Source organism: Ptychodera flava, chromosome 22 (genome assembly GCF_041260155.1).
Source record: "Ptychodera flava strain L36383 chromosome 22, AS_Pfla_20210202, whole genome shotgun sequence".
Lineage (NCBI taxonomy): Eukaryota > Metazoa > Hemichordata > Enteropneusta > Ptychoderidae > Ptychodera > Ptychodera flava.
This window is the reverse complement of record NC_091949.1, coordinates 6,718,582-6,740,575: the sequence shown is the minus strand read 5'-3', so window position 1 is coordinate 6,740,575 and position 21,994 is coordinate 6,718,582. Positions and strand designations below refer to the sequence as shown.

Sequence of the window (21,994 nt, the reverse complement as noted above, 5' to 3'; positions counted from 1 at the left end):
TGAACCACTGGTTTTCTTGATTAAGGTGCATATCTAGAAATACGGCTTCTGTGGGTTGCAAGACAGTACATTGGATACAAGTTGTACTTCATACGTCACAAGGCTTTTGCTTATGACATACATAATCTTGTGTATAAAAATATCTTATTAATGGATATCATTAGTCGCTTTATCAGATGTATTTCATTTATTATGAGTGGAGTGGAAATGCTTGTCACGACTGAAAATCAAATGAACAGCAAATGGAACAAAAATATTCTTTTTTAATGAATTTCAGAGCTCAGTTTACCTTGGCTGTAATGTCTGATTTAGCACCTCGTGCGAGCAACAATGTCAACATGTCTGTGTGTCCTTCTTGGGCAGCCAGATGAACAGGACTGATGCCATGTTTGGTTGTTGCGTTGGGTTCAGCACCATACTCCAGTAAGGTGGTGGCAATCTCCATCTGGTTCTTCTTGGCTGCAATGTGCAGTGGGGTGAATCCGTTCTGCAAGGGACGAGGGGGAGAGGAGGTGAATTTACAAATGTCAGTGGAACAAGCAACTTAAAAGATGGAAATGGAGAATCTTTCTTGAAAGTTTTATGGAAACGAAAGTTCTGAATTATGCTGGGCTAAACCATTATCATTTGTTGAGAGGGATGGCAGGAAGTCAAACAAAGACTGCAAGGGTGTTAAAATTCAATGGATTTTTCAACAGAAGATAAAAGGATGTCCTCTTTCATTTCTTCATCAGAATACTAATTACTGGTAATCACATCTCACTGAAAATAGTCTTCAGTTGCAAGTAGTATTCACCCTCCCTTTTAAAAAGGAGTTGGCAAGATGCAAACATACAACATTTTTTAAAAATTTTCTCACTGAAACAAGGAAATCAGCTAAGTATCAGTGACTGGTTGTTATCATAGATGACATCTCCTGCTGATGTCTTCATGGAATTGGAAAGTGATATGGCTTTAACATGACAGTTGACAGTTTCAATTTTCTTGCTTTCTCAATATGTTCGCGTAAAACCATACAGGAAATATGATGTCCTTAATGTGACAAGCTCATAGTTTCTTCTCACAAGGATCATGTTTCGTGGCAAAGGTTCAAAATTTGGCAGGAAATAAATTATTGGCAGATGAGTGCACCAGCATTATGATGAAATTTTTGATTTCTAAAGTGTGAAGTTTATTCGCTGTGAATATTTGAAATTTATGAAAACCAGCCTTTTACTTTTGGTTGTATGACTAAAACAAACTTCCACAGAAACAGTATACATGTAGTAATTTAAAAGTATCCCATTCAGAGAAAGTAAATTTAATCAATCAATGATTAAAGAAATCATCGGCGAGAAAAATACAAACAATGTTTCACAGAGCTGATTAATGGATACTTAATCAAAGTGTCAACCCTTTGTTCTTGTAGAATGGACAATCCCATTGGATTTCACGATAGGGCCTGTCTACAGAGGAAATAAGGAGATGTCAGAGGCTTGTGAAATGAGGGAGGTTTTCACTGAGGCAGAGATTTTTACCTTGGCTGCGGAGTGTGGCGATGCTCCTTGTTCCAACAGCAACATTGCAACATTCACGTTGTCATAGTGGGCTGCAACATGCAGTGGTGTCAAACCATTCTGTATCAAGCAAACAGAAACACAAAACAAACCAAGTCAGTAATGAGTGACCTACAACAACAAATCACAAACTTGAACTATTGAGGGCGCTTTTTCAAGATGATGATATTCACAGCAACACTGTGGTCAATTTTTTCCTGAAAAAAAATGTAACACACATCAGTTATCTGACTCAGTCTTCATCTCCAACGTTTCATCATTCATTTTCTGAAGTTGAACAAGGTAATGACAAAGACGTTTTCCCATTTCAAAGGTAACGAAGGATTCCTAAAGAGTTTTTGATAGAAAACAGAAACCTGGAGACTTCCAGTATGCAAAGGGATGAATTTGTCACTTACGTGGCCAGCTGCATCAGGAGATGCGTACTTCTTGAGCAAGAGAGACGCCACTTCCAAGCTTCCATACTTGGCTGCCACATGAAGAGGAGTGAATCCTTTCTGTAAATTGCAAACATAGAAACATCAGGTATGAGTCAATTCTTTACAGCAGATATCTGTCTAATCTTGGTTCATGCATAATAATTTATGCATTTATCAATGTAAAGGATAAGACAACACATCCACTCTTTCATAGAGATAAGGAAACTCATAAACTTTCACAGATGCCTGGATGCTAACCCTGAAGAATTAGTAAAGCAGCAGGGAAAGAAATACATCCTAAATCAACATGAGTTATTTTAAATTTGAGAGGAATTTTGATATCTCTGGCTAATTTCATGTTGTTGATAAGTATATCTTCCTGTCATTGAGACAATTTCATAGTCCAGTTTGAATTCATAGTTTGCAAGATTCTAATTCATTTAATGGTTCAACAGCCAACATGCTAATGGTCACTTTTGCCAGAGAGCTCTCGGGCGGATTAGTCCATTTACATTAACTTGTATGAAAGGGGTGTGTGGGTTCTGACCTTGGTGGTTGTTGAGAGGGACGCTCCATGTTCCAAGAGCACGGAGGCTACGTCTTCTTGTCCCTCCTTAGCAGCGATGTGAAGGGCCGTGTACATGTCCTTGGTCTGGGCGTCTGGTGATGCGCCATGTTGCAACAACAACAGGACAATCTCAACGTTGCCAAGACGCGAGGCAATGTGCAACGGGGTTTGGTTCTCGCGGGCTCTGGCGTCAACTGCAGCACCATTACGCAGCAGGATACGGATGATGTCGATCTGATTGGCTCTGGCTGCAAGATGTAGTGCAGTCTCACCACGCTGTGAATTATAAAGCATATATTTTAATGAAATGGCATCACTTTCTTTTTGGAGAGTAAGTGAAATCCCATTTTCACTCTCATGATTAACAGCTCCCTCTGGTGACAAACTAATGAAATGCACCATCAAAACAATTCACTTAACACTTGGAGCCTGTGCAGGAATATTTGTCTCTAAATTATGTCATTGGACAATATGAGGTCGAAGTTCACAGGTAAAAGGGTGAAGTGTACAGGGAGTGACATGAATTGAGAAAACTGTGCCCAAAACTTAAAGTCAGTATAGATTACTAACTAAAAGTCTTTGAAGTTTGATATTTTGATCAAAGAACAATGTAAAACAAACTCAACCTTTCTTAATTTCCCTAAGTGGTATGTCAAGGGTCAAAGGTGACATTTTGAATAATTGAGACTATTACTTACCACATTAGCAGTATCTGGGGATGCTCCATGTTGCAGTAGCTGCAATACGATCTGTACGTGGCCCATGAATGCTGCAACGTGCAATGGTGTCAGGCCAGACTGCAAGAGAATGACAAATGAGTCATAAAAATGTGTACTGCAGAGGTGAGGGATGAGCAATACCCTGGACTATCTCTTGTTCAGATGATGATAACAGCATCAAACAGAAACTAACCGTGATAACCTTTACAACTGTTTTCTCTTTTTGTTATTTCTTTCTTGAGGGTACTATCATTTTGTTCAATTTATTGTACAAGTTATGAAAACCTGAAGAATACTTGGGCCTTTTCATCTCATTTCCCTCTGCAGAACTTCAACTTTCCAAAGAAAAAGTAAAGATTATACCAAAATTTGGCCAAGAAAAGGTTAAATATTACTTATTGTACTTAACATATTTTACACTGCAACTGTTTCACAGACGACACACTCTGATTGAACAGCATTTTCTTTCCTTCAAATACCAAGGTTTATTGATAATTACGGAAAGCAATGAGGGAGGAATTTTGGAGAGATGACCAACTTGCTTACCTCAGTCACGGTGTGAATGGATGCGCCATATTTGAGTAGGAGTTCAATAACCTTGATGCGGTTCTTTTTGCATGCAACATGAAGCGGTGTGAAGCCATTCAGTGCCCTGGCATCAGGGTTGGCTTTTCTATCCAGTAACAGTTTGGCCACTCGGTGATGGCCGCAATGTGCAGCGACATGAAGTGCAGTCAAATAGTCCTGAAAGAATAAATGGCAGTGGCTATGATTGGTCTCTGAGAAGCAAAAGTGCTATCTGTCTGACGTTGGTCAGCAGATGGTGGGAATTGTGTCCACCATTTTACGACTAATTTCTAAAGATTAAGATAATGTTAGTCATTTATGTCAATTCTAGACTGTTCATTTCTGCTAGAAGAACAATCTGATGGACAAATTATCTGATGTAAGAAAATTTTAAATTGCAGTTTATATCAAAGGTTTGGCCTCTTTATCAGATCAATCTTACACAAATCTATCAACTTTATGCAACTTTAAGATGGAAAATAACAGATTAAAATGTCAATGCACGAATGAGGGATTGAAGACTGTATTTTAAAATGTTTGTACGTATGTAGGACAGAAAGATGGACAAGTGTTTTGGCATTTATCCCCTTGAAAAAACTGCTTTCTTTAGTTTGCTAATCCTGGAAGTGATGCAGATAAACAAAGCAATCACACTCCTGGTAACCAGCAGGTTTCCAAATACAACCCTGGATTGACCAAGGATGAAGCCCACTCAGAGCTATACTGATTGACGGAACACTGAATCACCGTATTAAAGTAGGTAGCTTCCTATCACTTTTTCTCCTACAAAACAGTAATCCCTTCTTATCCATATTTTAAGTGTTGAGGTCAAGGAGATGTACCCTGTCTATACAAAGACTCAATGTACCATACAAAATTTGACTGTCCGGATGTTCTGGTACCATGCTTTGCCATCTATGGACATGGCAATCAAGCAGTTTTACAGGGAACTATATATCGCACTTCTTGGACAAGATTGATCCAACAAAGTTTGTGAACATAAAACTCCTGAAAAGGTTACTAACTTACAGATGTTTGAACCAAATAATTTCTTTTGATATAGACTTTGCATGTTCTCTGTTGAATGCCTAAAGCTTCTCATAGCCATCATTGATTCTGTGCTACGGTATAACATCCACAACGTCTGTTCTACTCCTCAAATCATGTTGATATACACAGTATTCAGCTTGGCAACTCAGCCTGTACATGTGTAGACTGCATTGTTATTGTTGACAAGTGAATTCTGGTCCGGACTGAAATTCAAATGTAAACCATAGCAGTGCTTTTTACACATACAGACGCTGTCTTGACAAGCTCAATAGCTGGTATTCCAATGTGCTTTGAGGAGAAGAACAAGACTTTGCGAATGACATACAAAAAATAGTGAAAAAATTCATCTCAAGTTACAGCTACAAGCCCTAATTAAATGATATGTTGCTCTCACTTACCACAGTTACATCATCAACGGGTGCTTTATGATACAATAGCAGGCGGGCGCTGTCCACATGATCACCTTGTGCGGCCATGTGCAATGGAGCCAGGCCATTCTTGGTCTTTGCCAGGATCGGTGCCCCTCTCTCAAGTAGCAGATCCACTACTTGGTCATGGCCACTTCTTGCTGCACAGTGCAGAGGAGTCAGTCCATCCTGTAATGGTTGAGAAGGAGCAAAAAGTATTTTTGAGAATGGGAAAAAATAGAAATTTTTTATATTTTTTGAGTGGAAATGGAACTTTGACATATTATGGGTTTTTCTACAATGAAATTGATGCATGCTGTATCAAAAATAATCAATACAAGGGATTTCATAACTTTATAACTTTGAGTTCACAACTACCACTCTTTTTAAATATCTTCAGATTCAGGCAAAATAGTGCAGAGATTTTTTTTTACTCAAAGAGTGAAATTTCATCAGTCTGTCAGCGATGGCAGTGTCTGTGTCAGGGTAAAGAGTATTTAACCTACTTCAATGGTCACTGAAGTCACTGCACTGCACCTGTCATTGGTATGTGGGGATCTCTCATTTCACAACAACTTGCAAACCAAACATAAAACTGCTGGTCGGACTGACATCATGAATATTACTTGTGTGTCACCCATTTTTTCCCGCTCGGATCATGAACTTCCATGATATTTATTCAAAGAATTCACTATTTTTACTGATATGATCCCTGCCTGCTCAAAACAGTCCATTGAAGTTTGACCCAAAGTCATCATCAATTATGAAATAATGGCACACAACAATAAACAGAACATGATTTGTTTTTGCGATTTCTCCAACTTTCGGAAAGCCTATAAATTCCAGTTTCGCTGTCTGATAAAGACTGCCTTAATTCTCTTTGTTGAATCCTAAGGATGAACTGGATTACAAAATGTGAAATAAAAGGCATGGGACTTGATGGAGTCGATGACTACATGTAAGTTGTGTCCTTCAAAACTGTCCTTTTAACCTCCAATCTTGAATACTGCACTCTTACTGTAATACTGTAACAGCCCACGTAGACATAAATAACCCATTACAGTAGCCTTACTGAGCTGATATACACTTGACACATAGTGTTAGTGTTACAATGAAAGGCCAGGTTCATGGCTGTAGAAAATGCATTTTCCCCTTGGCAACCTATTACAAGTAAACTAGCTATGCTGCTATAGAATTACTTGGCCGCCTACACGCACCATTACAGTCTTTCCTCTCATTAATAGCTCGATATTACTTCGTAAATTACAGTAATGTGATTCGTTTCAGAAGTCAAATGTATCCATTTCATTTCACAGCTGAGTCTATATTTCACTTCTCTTACCCACTGGGTCACTATGGTTGGGTATTTCTGACCATAAAATCCATGACCTGAGTCACTATGTACATAACTGTAAAACCACAGGCAGTCTTTAGCCTTTTTTATTGCTGTGTAACTTCACTATAAACAAGCAAAAGAACTTCCTCAAACAGTTTTATCAGCAAATTACATGTACATGTGTATTTTGCAATATGGCAATATTCATCTTTCTCACCATGGCAAACTGAAGCATTTTTGTATATGGGTCGTGACAGTGCTCTGAAAATCAGACCTTGATAAACTAGGACACATTTCATAATGACATAACTGAAGATTAACACCCTACCTTCCGTTCAAAAACCTACCGTGAATTTCCAAATCTGCCATTAACTTCACACAATAACCAAATGTCACCAACTGACTTCACTTGTTGCATGATATAGCAACTATAATTGCACCTAGTTTTCAAACATTTCCAAGGACAAAACATCTCACTTGGTACTATGAGATATTTCATACCCACATGAAATTCTCACAAATGTAAGGACAAGGAACTTATGAACGCAATCTTCCAAGTGTGTACCTATATTATTAACACTTTGTGTCCTTTCATTTCATTGAATTTTGAATCGTTGAAATGATCTACTTTCTGTACAATCTCATCAGATTTATGCCTCTTTTGGCACACACATCATCAATGCAAGCGTTGGACCCCACTGCGTCATTGCAAGAAGGAGCACAAAGTCTGAGACACCACACACCACTATAAGCTCAAATCAGTCAAAATCTCTCTGTTTATGTCCATTAGCACTCTGTGTCAGTGTTTTAGGATCTTCACAAACAGTTTAGTAACTCCACTGTAGTTGACCCTGTAAGATTCCAGACCAGGATGACTCTGTAATACTTACTCGGGTTCTTCCATCTATCTTGGCTCCTCTATCAAGCAGCAGGGTCACCATATTGACACGACCCCATTTAGCGGACACATGCAGGGGTGTGATTCCACTCTGTGAAATACCAAACCATTACAAAATTATCAATAAGAATTCTGTTTATCTAGAAAATAATTCACATGTGTATTTATTCATTTTGCTAATCAATTATTTTTTCATCAATAATGACTCTACCTGATATAACTGAAACATTTCAATGAATGTTTCCACGGTGAAGATGGTCACCCTTGACTCCTACCTCACAGAAGAATGGGGCAAACCTCGGTCAACTTGAGACACCACAGGTATGGGTCAAACCATTTGATCAGTGGGAATGATGTTATCAAATAATGAAATGGGCATATGCAGTATTGTCTGAATCAATGCTGATTCCTATAGGGAGAACCATTTGATTTTGGGGGGGGGGTATGGAGGAAGTGGGTATGGGAGCAAATTTTTTTTTCCTGTCAGAGTGACAGCAATTTTTTTTTCCACTGTCAGACCTGCATCAATTTTTTTTTTTCAAATGGAGTGGCAGTGCAAATTTTTTTTTCATTGGTCATCAAGTTTGTAATGCGTTGTATATAAGGGAGTCGTGATTATTTACGGCCTGAAACTCCGAAATTTTTAAGATATTGATGTGTGCAATGGTACAGTCTGGAGCAATCTGAGAGGTGTTTTTAATTTTTTTTAATAAGTGAAACTCTTAGAACACCCCAAGGGGGAGAGCACGAGAGGGGGGTTCCCCCTCTCGTATTGGAAATTTGACAAATTGATGTGTTTAATGGTGCAATCTGAGAGGAGTTTCAGTTTATTTTGCACTCGATAAAACTGTTTGAAAATGACATTGAACACTGATATTTTTTTACATTTGCATGATCAGTGTTTGAGTCACAACATTCAACAACCAAACAATGACAATACATTTTGTGAAAAACAGTTCTGTTTGCCAGAGACTGAAGAGAAATGAATATACAGGAACGGAAAATCTGTCCCCTTCTTCTGTCATTTCTCCAGCTGCCAGCTTCTAATGAAAGGCCTGAATATGATATGTTATCTTTTGTGGTCAGAGAAACTAGGCTCATACATTGTATTTCATTATATTTGTTGTTCCTCAATATTTATATTGAGAGAATAATATATTAGTTTTAACACTAGTTTATTGACTCCTGTCTTGTGTTTTAAATTTTCACAATTTACAGAAGTCAAATAGTCCCCTTTAGATAGTGCCTATGCCATTGAGATATTGCAACAGAAATCCTGAAATATGATTTCTTGGGTCAGAAAAGGGAAGGAAAACATTGAGTGCACTGAGGTGTAAAGTAGACCTATGTAGTAAATGCTTATATCATAAGTGCTGGGAAAAAAACATAAGAATTGCTTGTGGTAAAAACATTTGCGCCGCCTATGGCGGCGCGCCGGCAAAGAATACATGAGAATAAGGTTTCCAAATTTTGCTCATTTCTGGTGCATTGTGACAATTTTTTTTTCACTTCTGTCTGTTATGACAATTTTTTTTTTCTCAGGCCATGACAGGATCAATTTTTTTTTTCTTCTACTGCACCTGGTGACAATTTTTTTTTCTCAAAATCCTCCATATCCCCCCCAGAAATCAAATGGTTCTCCCCTAACCCATCCAAGGATGAAAGATCTAACATTGATTTTTAAAGCTTTACGCTGTTGAATTTCTTTTGCTTGATCGGCAACTATTCCATACAAGTGATCGAGAAAAAATGTGCAAAAGTTTTAATTTGTATTTAACTTGAAAGTTCTAGGGGATTTGGTAACTCTTCAATGTGTAAAGTTTGGTAAATTCCCATTGCATACTGAGACAAAGTTGAAAGTTTGCAGATGGCAATATTAAAGTGAATGCTTCACGTGTTTCATTCAATTAGACAAAAAACCATTTGCTAGAAATTTCATCATCAAATTTGATTAGGAAACACAACATAATCAAAGTGTACATCGATGTAGAGTTTTTTCCTCACAATACCAAAAGGAATCTAACACACATAACTGCAATGCCAAAGTAATCGTTTGGTGTCACATTTCATGTGTCAAGTTCAGCTGTTGGCTTTCACTGTTGTGTGATATATGACATCCCTAGAATTTAGCATTAGTGCTGAGGTCACTAATGTCTTGTAATACTCAATGATTAACAAACTACATTAAATATTGACACACCTGCCATCATTACTTATAATAAATAATATATACCCTGCCTCATAAAAACTGAACCTTTTACAACCATATTGCACTGTGGTCATATTTGAACTAGTCTTCGCGCTACACTGCCATTTTATGTTGTAAATTATCAACAAGATTCACATCACAAACATCATACTTGTTTAGCTTTCAAGATTCCAAGTTCATTGTCCACTCTAATTAAACAGGACACACTGGGCAACTTGCATGGCCTTGCATGACCTATGACCCTTGACCCAAAGAGGGGACGTGACCTTACCCTGGCAGAGAAGTCTGCGGCGGCTCCTCTTTGCAGCAGCAGTGTAGCTACATTGGTGTTTCCATAGTGTGCAGCAATGTGTAAAGGTGTGAATCCACTCTGTGAATAGAAAGTGTTGAAACCAAACAAATCAGGGTTCAGTTACAACTCACTTTGTGAAACTAAAGTATATCATTTGAGTGTTCTAATTTCACAGTTGTCCTATGGACATGTGACTCTTTTCTGTGCACAATACTCAAGAATTTTAGCTTTCATACCCAGCAGATTCACTGCACAAATATTCAAAGTTGAATGGTACAATCCTTTGCTATCAATAAGACAATAAATTCATGGCTTTTGGTTCAAAAAGAATTTTTTACAACGTGAAAGGCAAACAATTATGTGTTACATATAACGCTGCCTTTTGCACAAAACACATGACAAAAAACTTGCAGCAACTGACAAGACGTTTCTGAACATACTGACTTTTGGTTCTGAGATTTTGGACTTTCAGTTAAGATTTGATCGTGTCTATTGGAATATCAGTGCCATGCATGGCAAAGCCAATCCATGGAGAAATTCAAAACCTTTTGCAAATTGACAATGTGCAACACTTATTAAATTTGACATGGCACTTACGTGGATAAATATGTTGATATTATTTTACCACAAAAACAGATGACGTAAAGCTAAAAGAATATGTGAAAACCTAAATGGTACCTGTATATTTGAAGCAAAAATAGTATCAGATTACCTGCTCCTCTGCTTCTAAACTTTGATGAAGATCCTATGTTTTTGAAAATTGTAAAATTCAAAAAAGACAAGAACCTGAAAGTTTTACCTTGGAATTGACATCAGGGTTATGGTCATTCTGAAGCAACAAGGCAGCTGCCTTTGTGTCGTCCTTGCGTGCAGCGATGTGCAGTGCGGGAAGTCGGACTTTGCCGGCGCGGTCGTTCTCTAACAGCAGCGCTACTACTTTGTCATGTCCTTGCTGAAGAGCTACAGCTAGTGGTGTGAAGCCATCCTGTAGAGAAGTAGAAAAATATATCCAAGTAAGATTTTGAGAAAATAATTCAATTTCTAAGGGATATCAGCTGTGATTATGAATCTTAGTTTCAGCATTTGTTCCGTGCGAAGTGCGCATCTAAAATTTTCAGTAGCCTTAAAGGTATGGCAATCGATCCCAGGGCCTAGGAGTGGCACATGTAAAACAGTGTGTATCTTTGCATCAGAGGCGGAATAAACTATTGAGTGTATCTATTTACCCAGAAAATCTTAATCCTGACAGCTATGTGTGTACGCAACAGAGAGCATAGAGCCAGTCGACTTCAGGACACACAAAAAACACGAGGAGCAAACAGGTAGAGGTTTCGAACACAATCAATGTACCCGGTACTTCAACAATGTCTATAACTCCGCACTTTGAACATAGCTCGTAACAAGGAACAGTGGAAAGCACGTGGGACGTGTAGACCTATAACAGCCACTCATGTAGTTTGTGCACATTGAAGATGTTGCAGATCAACAACTTTGACGGAAAATGGACCGACGTTTCCTACCGTAATTTTTACCTCCTTCGATTCAGCACAAAATTTTCGTATGGACTATTGATGCAGGATTACAGTCGTTACGTGGTGGCAAATCCTAGTCGTATTGATGACTATACTGCGTAAACAGTCACTAAATAAACTTTGCACGCATTTACGAGCACTGAATATTTTTACCGTTTTTAATCTCAAGCCGTCCGTATACGCGTATGACGGTGGCAAAACAACACAAGGAATCTGGCGTACATTATTACTGAATTACTTTGTCCAAAAAAAAATTGAGTTAAAACACCCAAATGCCGAACGATCATGATACAGAACTTTGCAGGTTTCTGGACTGAACGCCAAACCGACCGGACCTCACTCAGTCAACTGTGCCGGCCCGACGTCTTCTCTATCAGTGTCAACTCAACCTTTCACTCTAGACAAACTTACCCAACAAACTGGGAATGTACTAAATTTACCTTTAAAAAATTCAACTGTGTATCTTATGGAAAAGATTTTACCGGGGCCACGGGGCAACCAACAAACCCCAACAGAAACAGTGGAATGATCATTAGTGTGCAAGGTCACTGTGTTATATGTCACGGTAAAAATTTCTAGCTTTGAAATTTCTAGACGGTACAAAAGACGGGCAGAATAAGAAAAGATTACGACCAATGTGTAACTGCCGATGCCACAGCTGACTCTATAACTTTCAGGGGCGTACATTGGTACAGAACGTAATGTTGATATCAAGGTAGTTCTGCGTCCAGTGATAAACACGATTCCCAATATACCACGGCTGTTGAAGTTGAGTTGTTGCTGCCTTCGATCGAAAATTTTCAACACAAAGACATAGGCCTAATATCAATAATTTTGCAAGATTATAAGAGCCCGCTGTCTTCTCGCCTAATAGCTGCGATCAAGATTATTATGATAGAAGCAATTGACTGCCGAACACCTTGCTCTTCTTATTCACAATGCGTAAAAATGCGTTATTCCTGTTGAGAAATACGACAGCAAATATCGCAATGTGAATTTCTTACTATCTTCCTCGCAATGATTTTTGCTCCCGAGTCTATTTTATCACGGCCACTGGACCATTTCTGACGATTTTACCGTTTGGGTTATAGTAAAAAATTTATTTTATTTATTACTAACAGAGAATCAGTTTACACTCATCGTGGAAACACATTGCAAAGACGTTCACAAAATTTTCATCACAGGAAAGATTACCGTAATCCCCCTTTCAAAGATGTAGGAAATGTATAATGGGTTGTTATCTTCAAAAATCCCGAGATGCAGCCGCTAACTACAAAATGCCTTTTCTTCCGAACAACTTCCCGACAACTTTACAAGCACACTCCGGTGATCACATGACGGTTGTAACCGTACATGTGCTGCCGCCAATGGAGAATCAAAAGACTTCAAATCAAAAGTCAAAAAATATAGAAAAAATATCGATATCCAAGCAATGTAAAAACGAGTAATTTTGATAGGCTAAATTTATTGTTTATTATAAAAAATGCCCAGGCTACTCGGAACAGCGTAAGATTATGATCTGAGTTGTTCGAATACTACACTCACACTGTAGGGTAAAAATGGGAACTCAGATCGTTATATACTGCTTCTGCCAAGCGAACCGCTTAGGCTAAAGACAGTAAAATTACCATACATGTAATTATTGTTGCTAATTTCTGTAAATTTTGCCGACTATTCGTTAGGACTTGTCAAATGTCTTGAGTTTGTCCGAAAACTATTTCAGGGAATGACGTAAGTTTCAAGACACGTGAGTGCGAACGCAATATCGATATCGGGATAGAAAAGTCAGTTACAGACAATCGAGGAAGAACAGAAGAGTCTATTAATCAGCGAATTAAATGAATCCTAGGTTACTATGAAAGTAAAAAAGGTAATGTTGTGCCCTGGTTGGGAAAGAAAAGTTGATAAAGATTTCAAACAAACGTCAGATAATATTAGAGCAATTTAGTAAAAAACAAGCTCAGAAAAACGTACAGAGAAGAACGACATCACGGCGATCTTCAGACCTTTCATCGTGTTTCAGTCTGAACGGTCAACATTTGATGCTATAGTCTATGGCAAGTGTCTCTTTTTGGACAACTCCAACTGATATGAATGGATCGCGATTTAGTTTCATCGCCCCGACCCGACAGGAAATAATGTAGCTTATGGGCACCTGTATAATCGTTGCATGAACCACCGTCCCTCCACCCACGTGGGTGGAGGGACGGTGCATGAAGGTATCCAATGGCCGGCCACTGCATTTGCCTTTGACCGTGCATCGCCAGCAAACAATGGTTTTGGAAGTCACGAGAGCAATTTTTCGCCTTCTGTGAGCGGTTTAGTTTTTTGTGTAGGCACATATCGGAATCGAGTTGATTTCGGCTGAAAGTAGTCAGAAAAGTAGTTTTTCGTGCTCGGTCCAAAATGGGTCCGCATGTCGCCGGTTTTGTCCATACAACCGTTGGTCGAGCATTTTGCTCAGTAGATAGTAAGAATCGTTTATTCATTGTTGACATCGTAATCGATCCGATGTACACAACAAATGTTTGATCGTTTGCACCTTTGCGCGTCCCCTCGTGATTGGCAGCTGTTTGAACGCTTTCATCAATTGTTCTTTGGACGCTTCAACACAGCATCGAAGCAGTTTTGGCATCAAAAAGCAACTTAAAATGGAAAAAATGAGAGAATTTCGCCAACAAGGTGATTCCACAAGTATTCATAAAACGTAATATGTTGGGACAGTGCTTTAATTTACACCATGGTTCTTGAAGGATCAAAATTTTCGGGAGCATTCGTTGACGCTGCTACCATGTGCCACTCATGTTGGATTATGAATGCTCAGGGAGATAGGGGGTATTTATAGGCTCCCCCTGCCTTTAACTCTGAGTAAATTTAGGAATTTCATAAAACTTTATTTTCAGAGTTAAGCCCTCACTGTCACTGTACCCTTTATACTAATCGTACCGTTTAAATTTTCTTGAGACAACAAGACGGTTTGATGAGTAATGTCAATATTTAATTTAAAAGTTATATACTATCTATGTATCAGGCACAATTTGTTAATCACCCATACATGCCAAGCATTCAACTTATTATTATAGCCCGTACATGGATAACATACGTTGCCGACAAGAATTCTCCAGTGTGGACTCACACTGCCACATTGCAGATTGAAGATGAATTCAGTGTTCTTACATACTGTACATGTATCTGTGCATATACATTCTGCATGTTACTGATCATGTATGGTGCAACAAAAAATGACTGGATCAAATGTTTTACTCCTCTTGATATGAATAATTAAAGGACTTGGCATCATTTATAACAGCATTACAAATTCAAAAGACGCTGTTAAGAGATGTCAAAATGAGAGCATTTGCACCTTAGCTGTTTACACACATTATCATCTCATCACGGATGATTACATTTCAAGGGTTATACGCCCACTACTGAAAGATTCCCACGCACTGATACAGAATGAGAAAGACTTTCTCTTCAAAACTCTAGTTTAACACTGTATATTTGTAGAGGCCCCTTGCAATATACAATTGATTTTAAAGTAGGCCGCAGTCGCCAGAGGGGAGTTAAGTCAGTTCAAGCCTGCGTGTTTTTTTCAGCAAAGTAACTTTTATCCCTGGAGTGTTGACGTGGAAGTTGACGGATACCGTGCAGCGTGTTCAAATTTTGATGGAATTTTCAGTAGGCACCGGCAGTCTGATATCTTTGTGTTAAAGTGAATCAAGAAGTGCCGCAGCTTACTGTAAATACTCAACGTAAAATTCCACTTTATTCACTACAGGCAATGAGGGGAACCATATTTTTGTATCATATATCAGGGTTTCCTGGGCAAGTTGGAGAGTCATTGGAAAACACGATCACACAGAACGAGAAAACAAAATGATCAGACCCATAACTACACCATTTTCGTACATTTTTTCAACAAAACTCGGTTATTTCCAGCAGTTTTTTTGTCTAGAACTTCTCTATATTCAAGAGTCTCCAAAGCCCAATTTCAGGATTTTGAGAATTTGTATGAAACGCCAAAAAATCCTAAGAAACATTCTTGTTCCAAGCATCTGTAAAATTTGGACCTTCATGAAGCAAAATACTTCTTAATTTCTCACCTCAGTAGCTAGGGTCTGGTTGGCTCCATTGGCAAGCAGAAATCTAACAACAGACTCATGGTTTTCTTGAGCGGCCATATACAATGGGGTAAAACCATTCTGAAAATGAAAAGAAAATAGATATTGTTATTAAACAATCATCACTTTCGAAGACTGATGAAAAATTCCATACTGTCTTTAATATGAGCAGAGGCACCTCTTCCACCCCGTCTTCCTACTACTTTTGTTTGGTTTGGTCCTGAACATTTTCTCAATTATAGTTGGACCACTACATTAGGGAATGGGGTGGAAAGGGTTATGGTAAGATGAGGTTAACCAGTGGAGTTAAATTTCAGGAAAGTGTTGGTGCTGTTCATCACCTATTGGAAGAGTTTTAACTCACAGTTTATTTTCAACGTTGTAGGTTAACAAAAACCAGACCACTTTCCTGCAAATGTCATTTTAGTTCCGTGTATTTTATTAACACTAAATCAGTGTTTGTATTTGAGTCTAGAGATGGATTTGGGGCAACCGTATATTCCTGTGTTCCTAGTTGCCCTATACTATACCGCCAAACTTTTGAGATCACTGCAAGTACAACGATACTAGTGGAACATTTAGCTAAACAGTGGAATGCATGGTGTTACAGAAAAATATCTGTCAGTGAATATATCTAATTCAACTGACTCAAACATCACAAATTCTTTGAAAAAGAACTCAAAAATAGAGATAAAGTTAGTTTATTTTTCTATCCCTGACAGTTTTTTCAATTTCTGTCTGCTAACGAGTCCTTTGTCATTAAGTTCAAATGATAATGTCTACTGCTGTAAACTTTGGTAAATTTGGAAATCACAAATCATTACAAAAATAGTATTTATTTATAAATAAATTACAAGAAAAATATCTACAAGGAAGAGAAAGACAAAGTCAAGACTCTTTTGCTGGGAACGTACACAAACAACATATCTCAGTCATTCTGAGTAAATCAATTTTTGAGTCAGGTTTGTTTGTCTCAAAGTTCCAGCGTTCATGTACTGTATATGTATAGGATCATTCTAGAAATAACCACTACATGGTCCAACAGCGCTTGAAAAATGGGCAAGCAAAAAAAGTATGAATTGTCATTAATTCACCGTGTCGATTTCATCAAGTTGATGACGTAAAAGGAAGGAAGTTCCTCCAGCACATTTCCCACTTTTTCAAAAAACGCAATTTATTTTCTTTCCACAAGCGTGAGTTTTCTCCTAGTAGTGCCACCTAACTGGTGTTGTCAAGGTTAAAGACATGCCTAGGATTTGCCAAGTCCAAGAAATTGTTGCAGAAATACATTATGAGCTCAATTCAACTCTGGAAATTGAAACAGATCTTGGAAATTCCAGAGGTGACAAAAGCTCCCAAGAGGTACTAGGATATATCAGATCTGATATATGTACAAGTTTTATCTCCAAACCACATGGTTTCTTGAACATCAGATGATCATTCAGAGCGGAGAAAACGATGCAACGATAATCAGTAATGGGGCCAGTATAACCCATGTTCAAATTGAATCTACAGAGGCTGACGCTAATCAGTTCGTATGTCTTTATTGAATTTTGCTGGGTAAGCGTACAAGTGTGCATGGTGAGCACATTTTAAAATGATTGGTATTATGCTTTGTCATCATCCAGTGAAATTAGAAAATGAAATTCACTTCAGTAGTAGCACAGACAATAAATTGGAAAGTAACATTTCTCAATTGATTGCATTCGCCTTACTGTAGCCTCTCAAATATCTAAACAGCACGCAAAATGTTCTCATCAAGCCCTAAATGTTCCCGATATAATATCTCGCCCCGGGCTGACAGCGAGCATTCCTGTGCGATAAAACTTTATATCAATTATAAAGTATGCATACAAACTGTACAAGCATCGTTTGTTTATCTTTTTTCAACTACCGCCTTACGACATTTGGTTTCAATTATTCTGACAGTCTGTTGCAAACATGTAACATGGTAATCGGTCCAAAATGCAACCCTTGTACAGAATCAGGATTTTTTGTTATATAGTATCGAGGTTTCAAATTTCGCAGTATCTATCAGTGAAATGCTTAAAGATATAATTCAATTCATTTCTTGTATTGCCATTCAGGCATCACGAGTGAAACAATCCTTTGGTTGCACAATAATGACATAATACTTTATCCATGACTGATTAATTGTAGTATAATCCCCTTTTTTGAGGTGGGGGAGATTTTGCACACCCACAATGCACTGCAAAATTATTGCTTTAGCATCTTAAAGTAACATGGACATATTGATGGATTTTACTGTAATCCTTTCAAAACCTAGACTCCGTCAAAGCCCTTGCTGGCTTTACACTGAGGCTGGTATCGCCTGGTTCAGTCAGCTGGTGCCAGCTCGTTGAGCCAGCTATGCTGGCTTGCACTGAGCCAGGCCATCCACACTAGTGTATAGCCTCTGAGGGGCTGTGACAGAGTCTATTCACAACCATGGTTTGGTCCAAACCTATTGTTTTCAACAGGTAAGTATGGACCTGTCGACATGGAGATTGGGGTGAGCAGCTTAACTTTTATCATCAGACTTCAGTACATTGTTATTAATTTACAGGATAGATGAATTATTTATATGAAGAAATGACAAAAATGGTAAGAGGAGGCGGTGTCCTCATCTTTTTGTTTTATTAGAGGAGGATGGGGAGGGGAAGGGGGTAAAGAAAGTAGGAGTTAATTAGCTTACCAGTGATTGAACGTTGACATTGGCTCCATGTTCTACCAATATCTTGACGATGTCTTTCTGACCAGCCAGAGATGCAATATGCAGAGCTGTGTTGCCTTTCTGTAATTCAATGAGAAATGGATTCTACATTTAGATATTATACCTAGATAATTACATGTGACATTAGTTACAAATAGATTGTCTTTTTTGGAAATTAAATACAAACAATAACCAAGGATTTACACATTATCTGCCTTATCAGTCATTCATGTGATAAAACTGAAATTCTTACATAGAATTTTAGCATAATAATTTACCTATATTTACACTTTTCACACAAAATACCAGTATACCCAGTCAGGAATTATACATTATACACATCAATTAATGCATAATCTGCTGGGTCAACATTCAGCAAGGCTTTTATCAGACGTTTTTCCATCAGGCTAATTATATAGACATATGTTATAAAACATTCTAAAATCATCAAATGGATCAACATCATTACAAATTACACATTCATTATCCATTTCTTAAGTTTTCTTATAATAGAAGCAAAATGGATTCAATGATTAGATACAATTTGTATAATTGTATACAAGTCATTGTATGCATGCATGTACAATCCCTTTTTTTGTTCCTTTGAGTAATATTGAAGATAAAAACTATCGATACAGCCTTGTATCAACATCGATATGCACATAGCTAGCCAGCCATATGATTGCCAGTAATGCATGTATTATTATAGTTTAATCTGATGGTATCACTAATATACCACTCAGATTTGGAGATAAAAAGTCATTTTGAAAATTTTGAGATATAGATGCAATTACAAGAAAGAAGAAACTACCGGTAGTATTGGTATTAGGCTTTTCAAATTATTCCTCAGTTTTGTAAGGAAATGATATACTTCATTTAAATGGCAGTGTGATCTTTATTATAAAATGCTGTAGCTGTGAAAACTTGCAGTCTTATTTGAAATTGAAATTTAAAACTTGGGTATATTCATTGATCATGATATAAATGCTTACTTTTGTGTTCTCTCTCTCTCTCTCTCTCTCTCTCTCTCTCTCTCTCTCTCTCTCTCTCTCTCTCTCTCTCTCTCTCTCTCTCTCTCTCTCTCTCACACACACACACACAGACACACACACATATCATCCTCATCATCACTACCACACATAACACATGACATAAGAAATTTCTAAACTTCTGAAAAGTAACACCAGCAAAACTGAATGGTATCTATCATATCTACACATAGAGGATAAAGTACACTCCAATCAGACGTACGCCTAGCTACGACTGTAATGACTGTTTGTAAAGACAAAAGCATTTCTTCAAAGATTCCGTTTATATCAGTAAATTCCTTAAAATAGGCACTGAAGCTCGTTTGTTTGTCGGTTACAAGAGACAGCACTGAGCAGTTAATTCAACCCTTCTTGTACCGGTCAAAAACAGCAGAATTACAGAGATATATCCCTGTGTGACACAATATTTTATGATAATGCAGGTTTATATCAGGGTAAGTCGGAAGAAAGCATTGAAAACATTTGTGTTTAATGTCTAGAAGACCAAGGGAAATAAATCATGGTTAAACAGGATTTGGTCATAAATCCTGTCTGACTGTTACTGACTAGGTTGGCGTTGGCGCAGCCAGATCTCGTAAAAACATCCCTGGAAGACGGCATGCAAATGAATTCCATATGAGGAAGCAACAGTCTGTAGAGTTTCAACTGTACGTGGACATACCAGTAGTTCACTGCTCATAAGTCTGATAATGTCAAAACTCTGGAGTGCCATGTAAAATCATTTAAGGTTGTACTGCCTCAGGGACAGATATTCATACTCTCAAATTTTCACAATACTTTTCTGGTTGACAACTTGTGGGGGCTCATTTTAAACCTCTTGGAGTGAGAAAAATTTTCATTGTCTTAGTATTTTGGAAAATCGAATATTGTATTTTTCTCTACAGAGTTAACAGAGGGATTATGGCCATTTTGGATTTCAAATATTGGTAAATGTTTCTAATTTATTTCTCTAGTTCCAAATTTTGCATATTGACCACTGATTTTCCTTCTCAATTTGGTCAGAGAATGGTTGACAGTTCATTCAGGAAAGTTTGAGCAAAAGTTTAAGTATTTCACTTTCAAGGCGCATACTACCTTTAAAGGGACAAAGTTTGCCATTTTTCATGAATTTTGTTTGATACGAGATACTACTTATATTGCTTGACATGTTGAAAGATACTGAATGAATGGGTGACCATGCATATATTCCACCCCGGTTTTAGACAAATTAAATGAAACCATGGCGAAAATGAATTAATGGTCATGACCATTAATTCATTTTCGTGATGGTTTCATGTATCGTGTCTAAAACAGGGGTCGAACAATGCATGGTCACCCATTCATTCAGTATCTTTCAACATGTCAAGCAATATAAGTAGTATCTTGCATCAAATAAAATTCGTGAAAAATGGCAGACTTTGTCCCTTTAAATGTCTAAGATATTTACACATGATTGTACGTCCATTCTAAGTTAATAATAATTCCAAGCATGCTCTGGACGGCAGCTGTGTCCATGGGCAAATGAAAGCAGTATACGTCTCATTTGTGCTGGCCTTGGGCTCCACCGTTTACCTCATTTATAAACGTAGCCTACTTGTCAATGATCAGAGATCCTGAACTTTTTCAAGTTTTACCAAACTGAAATAATAAGATAATTCAATGCCAAGTTTGCAGTCTATGTCTCCTTGGTACTGTTACCTATATTTCACTTTGTATGTCCGCAAAAACCGTTACAAACCAAAAACAACATGGATCTAAAAAGGTAATGAGTTCAGAGAGGTCACACGGGATCCAGATGTATGCAATGACAGAATCATAACTTCATTGTTGAGGGGAAAAAAGTTTTTTTGAGAGATTTGGCTTAAACCTCTACAACTTCTCCAAACTAGAGTCTTTGTCCAAACCACACAGGCTTATCATGATTGGGCTTTTTGAATCCCTAAAAATGTAATTTTCAAAAGTCATTTTTGTCATATTGTCACGCTTTTTAAAGCTATTGATCTTTTCACAACATTACTGACATGAAGCCCCTAAACACTCGTACACCCCTTGTCAAGAGTAAAACAGGGTATGGTGGTAAAACGTCTACATCTCACTATTTAGCTATCTTGTACACCAATTGGTTTCAGAATTACAGGCAGAGAAACACTCGTGTGTGACACAAGATATACTTGGTTCAGTGGATGAGATTTTCTCCAAGGTAAAACTGGTTGTGGTCTTGAGAAAAAAGAATCGATTTAGAATTGTTTTCGAAAGTCTGAACTCCAGGACCTAATACACATCTTGCTTGACAAAATTGTCACCTCAAAATCTAGCCATGTCTCAAACATTTCCAAGAAACACTGCCACTAAGAAAAGTATTCATGAACATCACTTAACAAAACAAACCTAGAAAATTCAGAAAACCTCCAAAAGCCACAAATGAAATTAATGTCAGCTGAAGTGAAATGTTGACAGTTCTGTACAGAATCTGTTCACAACTATGCAGTGACAGAATTTCAAGACTTTGAACTTTTTTCTCCAACTGTAGTTTTACTGAGTTACAATTTTCAGGATCACACCAGAGGAAATATTTT

General features: G+C 37.8%; 1 protein-coding gene across 50 annotated transcripts in view; it reads right to left on the bottom strand.

Moving 5' to 3' along the window:
• The window catches only part of LOC139122555 (ankyrin-3-like), a 193,505-nt gene that overhangs the window by 69,929 nt on the left and 101,582 nt on the right, over positions 1-21,994 (bottom strand). For all 50 annotated transcript variants that reach the window (XM_070688054.1, XM_070688071.1, XM_070688084.1 and 47 more), the window contains 12 exons: positions 18,373-18,471; positions 15,660-15,758; positions 10,821-11,006; positions 10,001-10,099; positions 7,513-7,611; positions 5,278-5,475; positions 3,809-4,006; positions 3,242-3,340; positions 2,523-2,819; positions 1,955-2,053; positions 1,518-1,616; positions 290-487 (listed from right to left, as the gene is read on the bottom strand). In XM_070688054.1, coding sequence (XP_070544155.1) covers positions 290-487; positions 1,518-1,616; positions 1,955-2,053; positions 2,523-2,819; positions 3,242-3,340; positions 3,809-4,006; positions 5,278-5,475; positions 7,513-7,611; positions 10,001-10,099; positions 10,821-11,006; positions 15,660-15,758; positions 18,373-18,471 — 1,770 coding nt within the window. The remainder of the gene's footprint in view (positions 1-289; positions 488-1,517; positions 1,617-1,954; positions 2,054-2,522; positions 2,820-3,241; positions 3,341-3,808; positions 4,007-5,277; positions 5,476-7,512; positions 7,612-10,000; positions 10,100-10,820; positions 11,007-15,659; positions 15,759-18,372; positions 18,472-21,994) is intronic.